Raw genomic sequence first — 11,366 nt, forward strand, 5'->3', positions numbered from 1 at the left:
TACTTCTTTACATCTTTTAATTCTTCCTACTTATTCCTTCCACCTATCCTTCCTTATTTCCTTCCTTCCTTCCTCTTTTACTTCTGTCCCTCCTTATGCCACCCTTCATTCTTTAGTTTCTACTTCTTTATTTCCTTCCTACTTCTTTACATCTTTCCTTCCTTCCTGCCTCTCTACTCCCTTCCTTTTCTTTCTCCTTCTTTTTTACTCTATTCTTCCTGCCTTCCTTCACTCCTCCTTTACAAGCTTTTAATTAGTCCGATCCAATCAGATTTCCTGTTTAATCATTATGACAGTGTCAGTAATTAGAATATAACTATAATAACTGTGTTTTCCTAATGATTGATGAAGTGTGTGACAGGACATGAGGTGAACCTGGATCGGCCGCGGTCGGAGAAGAGACACGTGCAGCGTGAGCGTCCAGGTTTCTGGAGAACGTCCTCAGGGACAAACTGAGGGTCAAGCAGCTGTTTGGCCTTCGCCGCCGCTGATAAGTTTGTTCCTTTGTTTCTTATCAGAAACTCGTGGCTGATGCTGAGTCAGTGGAAGAATCTGAAGTCTGAAGTCTGAGTTCTTCTTTATTTATAATGTGTGTTGATAAATGAACACTTTCAGGAATGTGAGCTCTGTCTGTGTTTGTGGTGAGAACGTATCAGAGGGTAAGAAATTTATTTTTTATAGTTATTTTTACATTTGTCTCCTCCTTCACTGAGACCTTGTGTCCCGTCACTTCTCTCTGTGAATGATCGTCCGTCTCATTCAAGCCTGGTGATATTATTTTGTGTCATTGCCGCTTAATTGAAACATAAAAGCTACAAATAAATAACTTTGCATGAATCCATCCATATTTTCTAAATGTTAATATTTTCAGAGTTCAGATGTAACTGGAGGTTTTACTACAAACTGTTATAGATGTGGGATATTCCTTCATTATTTCTCCTTTAGTTGAGTAGGTCAAAGGTCACGGTGGACGCAGTTTATTTGTTCAAGCGTGTGACGCTTCCAAAGACAAATCTTTTGGATTAACAAGTTTGTTTCCTTGTCCTCAGTGAAGTAATGTGTGTTTTTCCCTTTTCTCTTTCGACGTACAGACATATACCTGTGTTCTCTTTTTAAATGAAAACACTTGATACGTCCCTGTATCAGTGTTTTTAATTAATTTGTTTTGGTCACCTACTAATTGTCAGTCACATGATGTGTGACCTATTTGGACGCACCAAAGTCCATGTACTTTTAACCAGTTTTTGCCATGTTTGTTTTATTTTTATTTTAAATTGTGCAACAAGACAAAACAGTGACATGGACAAAACAAAGTGGTGATAGTTGTGACAATAATGACAGAAAGAATAGTTATCAAGCTTGCACGGAAAATAAGACAGAAATTATAGCAATTGTCAGAAAGAAGAAGAAAATGTAATAATGCTTTTAATAATACTGACTTTTTTTTTATAATAGTATTAACATTCAGTAGGTAGAGCGGGTTGTCCATGAACCGAAGGGTTAGCGGTTCCATCCCCTGAGTTTCCCATATGCTGAAGTGTCCTTGAGCAAGACACTGAACCCCCAGTTGCTCCCAGTGCAACAGGCACTGATGTGTGAATGTGTGTGTTTGTGTGAGCGAATGGGTGGATGTGTCTCTGACTGTAAAAGCGCTTTGAGAACCTTTGAGTAGGTAGAAAAGTGCTTTATAAGAGCAAGACCATTTACCATCTAAGCCCTTTTAACAGGTAAATAATAAGGATTTGTTACGTGAAAGGAGCTTTAATAGATACGATGAGTTTCTACCTATGACACTCCTCTCTCAGGTCTACGTTTCACATTAAGTTCTGTTTGGGTTGATTCACACACTGAAGCTAAGAAGACAAGATGTTTAATAAATTAATTTAATGCACTTTATAAAAGAATTTCACATAAGTCAAAGCTTTCTCGTGGTCCTCCTCCCGTTAGAACATTGCGCTGTGTTAGAGCTGCACCTCGTCCACCGCTTCAGTCCATTCACGTCCCGTTAAGACGCCGTCACTTGAGCAGGTGTCTCAGCTGGTCCTGCAGGTTTTTAGAGTGCTCCACGCTAGAGGACGAAAGGAGAGTTTGTGTTATGGCTCAACGCTGAGACAGTGGTGTCAGCAGATTTCACTGAAGCGTCAACAGTGTCGTGTTTAGACTCACTTCTTCTGGATGGCCTCCTGCCTGAGTGACACACAGACACACTTTTTCAGAAATCACTTCCACAGTTTAATCACAAGAGAATAACTTTCTCATATTAGTCCTCATCAGCTCTGACTGATACTCACTGGTACTGTAAGTGTGTGGTGATGATGGACATTTTCCTCAGACTCTGAAAGATAAAATGATGTTGAGTCTCTTCAGTGTTGATTTTACTCCTTTGTGTTTGTTTTTTTTTCCTGATTCCTCATGTAACACTTACGTCCTCTGAGTGCAGGATGGCGTCCTCCTGAATGACCATATTTCTTGCTGCTTGTCCGAGAAGCTGGAAGAGACGTGAATAATTTAGGTCTGCGTAACATTTCCTCTGACTGGACCTTTCTGTATTTTCACTCCTATAACTAATCTTACAAACATTGTGTTAACAGCAAATAAGCAACAACCAGAAGCGTTGGACCTGCTCAGATTCACTCCACATTTAATTATTGTCTCTTGGAAACAAGCAGACGCTGCTGTTTACTGCACTAAACCTGATTTTCATTCATCAATACTTGATTACTAGTGGACATTTGATTAATACACTATAAACCTCTACAGCAACAATTTACACTTTTTTTTATCTTTGATCTTATATTTTAAGTCTTATTTTATTTGAATGTGTGTCCTTCGGGATCAATAAAGTCTGTTTAACTATGCGCCTGGTCCTGGTGGTGTTTCCTGCTTTTATTTATTTATACAATACAAAAATACTTTATGCATCAACTGGGGGAAATTCGAGTGTCCAGTAGCTTGTACACAAACACACGCAGACATCAACATAACACACCAACAAAATCAACAGTGCAAAAAGGAGAAAGAAGACTGGAAATATGTATGTATTTTTACGTCAACGATTCAGGTTTGAGATGAATAAGTGTCTTTTCTCTGAGGATATTGAAACTACAGATCAATTATTCTGTCAGTGTATTTTCACAGGATTATGGACACACCCATACATCCACTTGAGAATTTTCTTCAGAAGGACATTATTGTCTCAGAAAACAAAGAATACGATTTCTTAATTAACAATATCCTCATCCTCGGAAATATTGACAGCATAAATGCAAATACACAATGGTTAATCCTTGATTTTGTGTTTCAACTCCTTCCATAAAGCCCTGAAGAAATACTGAAGAGTAACGTTAAACATGCAAAGAAACTGTTCACTTTGATTGAGAAAAACGATCAGCAAAGAAAACTCTAGCCTCATGATGGTATTTTACTTTTATTATTTCCTGCTTTATGATTTCAGACTGTTCTTTGTATGCTTGTCAATGGGTGTCTTTTCTGATAGATGCGTATTTTACATATTTTGTATCACTGAATATAAAAAGCCATTGTAAATATTTTGTGTCACAATGTATATGATTGACAGGTGAGTGTGTAACCGTTAATGGAAATTAATTGCACCAGTTTCTGGACAAGCAAGTTTCTGAAGTATTTTTACTCACAGTTTCCTATTTAAACCTTAACTTTCCAGTTGCCAGTTGGAAAAAAAGCAAAAAAAAAAAAAAAAAAAAAAAAGTTTAGATCACAGTGCTTTCACAGAAAAAATGAAATAAAATAATGATAAATTAGTTAAATATATACATATGTTTGTGGGTTAGCATCGTTAGCATTAGCTAGCCTGCTGCTGATGATGAAGACGTTAGCAACAACAACCGTGACTTCACTGATAAAAGTCACTTTACCTCTTGGCTCCGGGATCCTTTCAGCACCTGGCGGGTCAGAGCGATCACGTCCCCGCTACATGAGCCGACTTTATCGGACAGTAAACCTTTGACGGACTGACCGAACCGTGGTTGCGAATCTGTCGACGCCATTTTGCTTTTGTGTTTTGATTTCGTGATGGTGCGCTGCGAGGGACAAAATACACAGCAGCGCGTTTACCGGAATAATAATAACAACAATAATAAAAACACAACAAAAACACGTGAATAAAGAGGAAAGAGAGGGAGGATTTCTCCTATCCTTTATTAACAATAATTCTTTACAGCAATCATACAAGATAGAACAATACCTCTGAAAAATCTTCAAGTCCTTGCAGATTGTTGTGAAACTGTTGTGGCTGCTTTATGATTAAAGAACCTATAATAATAAAGAAACTCAGTCTTGAATTGTTGTGTCTTGGGTGTCCTATCTGTCCTATCTTTTTATCTTTATCTTTCTTTTTTATTTTTTCTCTCTCTATCAGCTGTGCCGTTGAATAAAATATATCTTTTAAGACCAAAACAACAGCTGAGCAAGTCAACATCCTAAAATAACATTCCACATCCAACCAAAAACACACAGACACATTCATCAAATCTGTGACAAAAAGTTTCCTCCTGCAATTTATAATTTTTTGTAAGAGGATTTAAAGAGTGGGAGTGAACTGATGTTACAAAGTTTCAGTGGCATTTTAACTATTGACTAAATGATCTCATGTTGTGTCTTTATTTGCAATTTGCATGAAATAAAAAACTGAATAATGAAGGACCTGGAGGTTACTACGTTCACGTGGCATGTGGTAAAGTTTCTTCATGCCTTTCTGAAGGATTCACTGAGTCAAGTGTCATCTTATCTCGTTCAAACTGCCTTAAATACTCGGAGTCAAGGATGTGGCATTGAAGCTGGTGGATATAAGCGCAGCTCTGCCAGAGCTTGGGGACTTTCTTGCACCGCTCCTCTCTGGGATGCTTTGCCTCTGCTGAACCACAACCCTCTGTCAGGCCCCCTCGGACGTGGCTATGGCTTGGTTTCTGTTTCTGTGTGTGTTCGTGGCTTTGGCCCTGGCTTTGTTAGTGCAGCAGCTGAAGCTGAGGATGTCTGGACGCGGACCCCAGGAGCCTCCACACCTCCCAGCTCTGCCCCTGATCGGCAGCCTGCTCAGCCTGCAAGGCCCAAACCCTCCACATGTGCTTTTCAAAGAGCTCCAGGAGACGTACGGGCCGACATATTCTCTGATGATGGGCTCTCACAGAGTCATCGTCGTCAACCACCACGTCCACGCCAAAGAGGTCCTGCTGAAGAAGGGGAAGACGTTCGCAGGACGACCCAGAACTGTGGGTACATGTCTCCTTTAATGGTCTGTCCTCTGCTAAGCTGTGGCGCTCACGTCTTTTCCCCCGTCTTGTGTTTGATGCAGGTAACCACAGATGTTCTGACCAGAGACGGGAAAGACATCGCATTCGGAGACTACAGCGCTACCTGGAGGTTCCACAGGAAAATAGTCCACGGAGCTCTGTGCATGTTTGGAGAGGGTTCGGCCTCCATCGAGAAGATCAGTGAGTACACTTCACCCACATCATAATATAATATAATATAATATAATATAATGAAAAATTTTGAAAAAATCAAAGTATAATAATAATAATAATGCAATCAAATCAATTATTTATAAATATTGTATATATATAAATATATGTATAAAAAGTTATTAATATTATACCAATTTATTGGTTATTTTTGGTTTATATATATATATATATATATATTTTTATTTTTTTTTTTTTTTTTTTTAACTTGCATTTAAACCTGCCAGCTTGGAAAAGTGTGGATGGAGTGAAGACAAAGTGCATAATTAATAAATAATTTCATTTAGTCACAGTACATTTGATCTCATATTACTAAGAAAGAAGGAAGGAGCACTATTTTCATCAGAGCTGCAGAGTTCAGATAAATTCAGTGACTCTTCTTTAACACGGTGAATGAGATTCTGTCCATCGTGTAGAAAAACATTTCCAACGTGTCCCTAAATGACTGTGTGTCCTGCTCAGTCTGTGCAGAGGCCCAGTCTCTGTGCTCCGTCCTGTCTGAGGCGGCGTCCGTCGGCCTGGCCCTGGATCTGTCCCCTGAACTGACCCGCGCCGTCACCAACGTCATCTGCTCGCTCTGCTTCAACTCCTCCTACAGCAGAGGAGACCCGGAGTTTGAGGCCATGCTGAGCTACAGCCAGGGCATCGTGGACACCGTGGCTAAAGACAGCCTGGTGGACATCTTCCCCTGGTTACAGGTAGACGACAGGAACAACCAGAGCTCAGACAAGATACAGATGTCACAGTTAAAAGTGCATTGTTTATGAGTGAGACTGCTAGACGACCACATTTCTTGTATCTTAATTTATTTCATATTATATTATATATAAGTGATCATGTGCAGTGACATGTGTCTCCTTCTCACAGATTTTTCCCAACGCAGACCTGCGTCGTCTGAAGCAGTGTGTTTCAATCAGAGACAATCTCCTGCAGAAGAAGTTCGATGAACACAAGGTACAGTCTCTAATAACAGACACAGGAAAAAGGAAAAGATTTGAGTCTCTTGTTGAACTGCACAAAGGCTTGTAAATATAAATTATAAATCATCATCATTATACATCTGTTTAAAAAGAGGCACAATAAATAAGATAGATAATTTAAAAAATCTACACTACTTCTTTTTCAAACAAATGGTCTGTTTCTTGTTTTTTGTCTTGTTTTTGAGTTTTTTTTTTTTTTTTGGTTTATAATCATTGCTCCTTTCTTATGTATGTACAAATGGTTACATATTTTATACATGTTTGTTCGAAATAAATTCATTAATTCATTCATAAGTTAAAAACAGAACCACAGTGGTAAAATTCAGTGATGCAGTTCTAGTTAAAACCCAGACAACATCATGTCGTTAGTTGTAGGATTTCAGTAAAAAAAAAAAAAAAAAAAAAAAAAAAAAAAACAACAACAACAACAACAGAACAAAACAAAAAACGCTGTCTGAACAATACCAGCCATTATGATCAGGAGCCTCATGAACAGATCTGTCTCAGAAGACTCAAATTTTTTTGTATAAAAACGACTAAAAAAATCAGGGATTTTCACAAAAGTTGTGAAAGTAAAAAGAAAAGAACGCAGTCAGACACATGAAACAGACAAAAAATCTTACTCTTAACTGTTTATTCAAGAAAATCAATTATTGTACAAACACACATGCAATTAACAAGCTGCAGCTGATTCAGAATTCAGCAGCACGAGTTCTCACTCAGAACAGAAGGAGAGCCCTGAGTTCTTTCATTAGTTTTTAAATCACTCCGTGGAGTTGCTTAAATTAAAATGAAATGTTTTTATTGTATGAACCAGAGAGGCTCCTCTTTTTTAACTGTTCCACAGAGTAGAAGAAAAACATTTAGTGATGCTGCTTTCAGCCGCTACGCTCTGAATCTGTGGAACAACCAGTGGATCTGAGAGGAGATAGAAATACTGACACATGGGCTAAAAACACACCTCCTAAATCTGGCTTTTATGTTATTTTATTCTATTTTACAGGTTTATGTTCTCCCATTTTAATTTATTTATTTTAATTTTTTTCTTAATTTGAGTGTTTCTGTATTTTATTCTATCTTTTTATTCTGCATTTTAGTTTATTCAATTTTTAATGTTCTTATATGTTATATTTTATCTTTTTTTTAATTATTTATTGTTATTTATTTATTGATATTCCTTATTTTTATTTTAACTTATGTTTCTTACTGTGTGCATTAGCCTCCATGTCCTCAGTGTCCATGTCCCCCCTCCCCAGGCTGACTACAGTGACCATGTGCAGAGGGACCTAATGGACGCGCTGCTTAGGGCCAAACGCAGCGCAGAGAACAACAACACGGCGGAGATCAGCGCGGAGTCGGTGGGTCTCAGCGACGACCACCTCCTCATGACCGTGGGAGACATCTTTGGAGCCGGCGTGGAGACCACCACCACGGTGCTCAAATGGGCCGTCACCTACCTCATCCACCACCCGCAGGTAAGGCCGCAGCAGCGGAGACGGCTTTAAGCTGCAGTGTCCACGACGTCCACTAGATGTTACCCTCACTCCGTTAAGGTGGAAATAAACTTATTTCTATATAGTGACTGAGTTTATTCCCACAGTTCTTGTAATAGTTGATGTCAGAATTAAAAAAATTCAAATAATCTGAGTGACACAATACATCTGTTTAAACCTTTATATACATGTTTATTTATCGTTGTATTGTGTTCATTTCTTTTTGCAGTACCCATACCAATGCCATTTTTGTTACTTGTTTTTAAAGAGCAACTCCACCACTTCAGGCTTTTATTAATGTGGTTATTATTTCCCCCAACTGTAGTTAGAGAGTAGTAGTATTAGTATTTAGTTAGCTATTCACCTTTACTATATTTACTTTTGTTACTTTATGGGAGCAACAGGAACAATTTCCTTGAAGGATGAAATAATATGATCCTGATTCAGATTATATATTGTATTTTATAATTTTTTATAAAATACAATATATATTTCTCACCCCCACACCTTAACGTCACCACCAAATTAAGTCTTATCTTATCTCTTGGTTAAATAAAGGCTAAAAACAAATTTAAAAAAGTTTGATGCACAAACAACAAGTCAGTTTTGCTTTTTAAGCCCCAGCGATTGATGAAAATCAAGATGCATGATCATTCAGCCTTTAACCTATCTCTGCAGAAACCTGTTTTTCAGTCACACAGCGGCAGGAGAGAACGTTCAGGGAAAATCAAGAGAATCCTAAAGGTGCTTTAAAACAAACATCGATGAGGGAAAACACGACTGGAGTTTGCAGATGAGCTCAGATGGATAAAACATGCTTTATAGAATCCAAAGCCTGTAATAAACACTCCAGAGCTCACATGGTCTGAGTAGAGACATGTAAAAGAACATACTATAACATAGGACCTTGCAGTTTTTGTTTGCATTGTAGCTAAACGTGTTAAACGTCCTTCTGCAGAATGTGGATATTTCTGACTGGACTGTATGTGTGTGCGTTCAGGTGCAGAGGCGCATCCAGGAGGAGCTGGACAGTAAAGTGGGAGGGGATCGCTCCCCCAGGCTCAGCGACAGAGGCAGTCTGCCCTACCTGGAGGCCACCATTCGGGAGGTGTTGCGGATCCGCCCCGTGGCCCCTCTGTTCATCCCGCATGTGGCCGTCAGTGACACCAGGTCTAGACACTCACTCATTAGCTCTCATCTAAGGAAACTGAACCGATGTAGACGCTCAGACACTGACTTTAAAAGTTCCTTCTCTGTCTCCTCTGCAGCATCGGGGATTTCTCGGTCAGAAAGGGAACTCGGGTCATCATCAACCTGTGGTCTCTGCACCACGATGAGAAGGAATGGAAAAACCCGGAGCTCTTTGACCCCGGTCAGTTGGTTTAACCTGGAAGATGATGCACTAATGTGTAATTATAAGAGCAAATGCATGAAAAAAAGAAGCTATTAATGATCTAATGCACAAGAAAGATGTTTGAAATGTGAACTCTGTGTTCTGTTCTCTGCAGGCCGGTTCTTAGACAGCGAGGCCACGGGCCTGACCATCCCGTCCTCCAGCTACCTGCCGTTCGGAGCCGGGATCCGGGTGTGTCTGGGCGAGGCCTTGGCCAAGATGGAGCTCTTCCTCTTCCTGTCCTGGATCCTCCAGCGCTTCACCCTCTCCGTCCCACCGGGCCACGCGTTGCCCAGTCTGGAGGGGAAATTCGGCGTGGTCCTCCAGACCCCCAAGTACAAGGTGACCGCCACGCCCAGACCCGGCTGGGAGAGACAGAGGAGCCAGACGTGTTGAGAGTCGGCTCCAGTTCCCCAACAGTCAGTGTAGCACCAGCATGACGTGTAGCTGGACATGTAGCACTTTGCTTTTTTTTTTTTTTTGTATGAAGTGTATGGCATTTTATTTCTTTTAGTGCAGCGTTACACAATCTGAGCTCAGTTTATTTAAGAAATAAAACGCTGGGTGTGATGTGCAGTAACTCCACGTTCTTCAGGAGAACCATAAAGTAGGCAGCAAATATTCTCATGTGTTTAATTTTTTGTGTGTGTGTGTGTTGAAACTTCTTTAACCTTTAAAGTTGTTTAAATAAAGCGTGTAAAGAGTTTTTAGCACGCCTCTTTCAGTGGAACTTATTCATTTTAATCTTTAATATTCAACACATTCATTGCAGCATGAAGGCTTGATGTAAAGTGTAGTTAAAGTAGAAGTACTTTAAACCGGTATGTAAACAGGGTGTTACAGTATTTAAGTAAAGATCACATTTCCACCACACTGATCGTCATAATCAACATGAGTTGTTTAACTTCTTCTTCTGCAGTGTTTAGTTCAAATACGTTTTTCAAATGATTTTGTTTGTTTGTGTTCCAAGATAATGTGAACTTTGTTTTGTAGGATTTTGTACTTTGTTATTTTGAATAAACAAAATTCCTTGTTAAAATGGAAATATTGAGTCAATGTAACATAACATAACATAACATAACATAACATAACATAACATAACATAACATAACATAACATAACATAACATAACATAACATAACATATCATAACATAACATAACATAACATAACATAACATAACATAACAACATAATGTAACAAAACATAATAAAATGCAACAAAACATAACGTAACAAAACGACGTAACAATGTAACGTAACGTAACAACGTAACGTAGCATAGCGCAGCGTTATGGAACGTGACATAACGTAACGTAACAACATAACGTAAAGTAACAGCGTAACGTAACGTAATGCAACGTAACATAATATAACATAACATAACATGAAGAAACAACGTAACGTAACAAAACACAACGTAACGTAACAACAAGTAAGGTAACGTAACGTTTATCCCATATGGAGGATATTTGCAGCATCAGACAGTTTAAGGACCCAGGAGATAAACAGAGTAAACTTTAAATAAGTACTTTAAATAGTATAATAAAAAAAATAGAAAAGTACATACAGCAGAAGTGAGACGTATGTGTACTGCACATGAGGCTTAACAGAAGCTGTTGCACAGATTTTATGCATTCACAAGTCCATACACTCAGCATATGTGTGTTTAATGTGTGTACATATGTACGTGTTATATTTATATATTGGACATTATTTTATGTTAGATATGTTTCTGTTTTATAACTTATTACATATTGTATTATCATAGGGAGAAGATGTGGGAAGTTTTGGCTTCTTGGGAAGTTTTTTTTTTTTACTTTGTGTTGCTGTTTTATGATTATTGTCGTTTGTTTTTTTAAATTCTTTTATTGTGTTCAAACAATCTTTCATTCTTTCATTCATTCATCCATTCATTCATACTATGGTAGAGAAATCTATAAACTAATCTTTATTTAAAATGAAATGACAGTAACAAAAAACTAAAACAACAAACTGCACTTA

General features: G+C 38.5%; 2 protein-coding genes across 2 annotated transcripts; one reads left to right on the forward strand and one right to left on the reverse strand.

Moving 5' to 3' along the window:
• Positions 1–1,591: 1,591 nt before the first annotated feature.
• Positions 1,592–4,059, reverse strand: borcs7 (BLOC-1 related complex subunit 7). Its single transcript, XM_047603430.1, has 5 exons — positions 3,894–4,059; positions 2,426–2,488; positions 2,292–2,335; positions 2,167–2,187; positions 1,592–2,068 (listed from the first exon to the last, which is right to left on the reverse strand). Exons 1-5 carry the CDS (start codon positions 4,023–4,025, stop codon positions 2,017–2,019), a joined length of 312 nt encoding a protein of 103 aa, XP_047459386.1. The 5' UTR covers positions 4,026–4,059; the 3' UTR covers positions 1,592–2,016.
• Positions 4,060–4,781: 722 nt separating this feature from the next.
• On the forward strand, positions 4,782–10,344 carry LOC125018366 (steroid 17-alpha-hydroxylase/17,20 lyase). The gene is made up of 8 exons (XM_047602181.1): positions 4,782–5,246; positions 5,330–5,468; positions 5,961–6,196; positions 6,366–6,452; positions 7,735–7,953; positions 8,972–9,141; positions 9,240–9,343; positions 9,480–10,344. Exons 1-8 carry the CDS (start codon positions 4,932–4,934, stop codon positions 9,758–9,760), a joined length of 1,551 nt encoding a protein of 516 aa, XP_047458137.1. The 5' UTR covers positions 4,782–4,931; the 3' UTR covers positions 9,761–10,344.
• Positions 10,345–11,366: the final 1,022 nt, after the last annotated feature.

The sequence above is a fragment of the Mugil cephalus genome, chromosome 13, assembly GCF_022458985.1.
Source record: "Mugil cephalus isolate CIBA_MC_2020 chromosome 13, CIBA_Mcephalus_1.1, whole genome shotgun sequence".
NCBI classification, from domain to species: domain Eukaryota; kingdom Metazoa; phylum Chordata; class Actinopteri; order Mugiliformes; family Mugilidae; genus Mugil; species Mugil cephalus.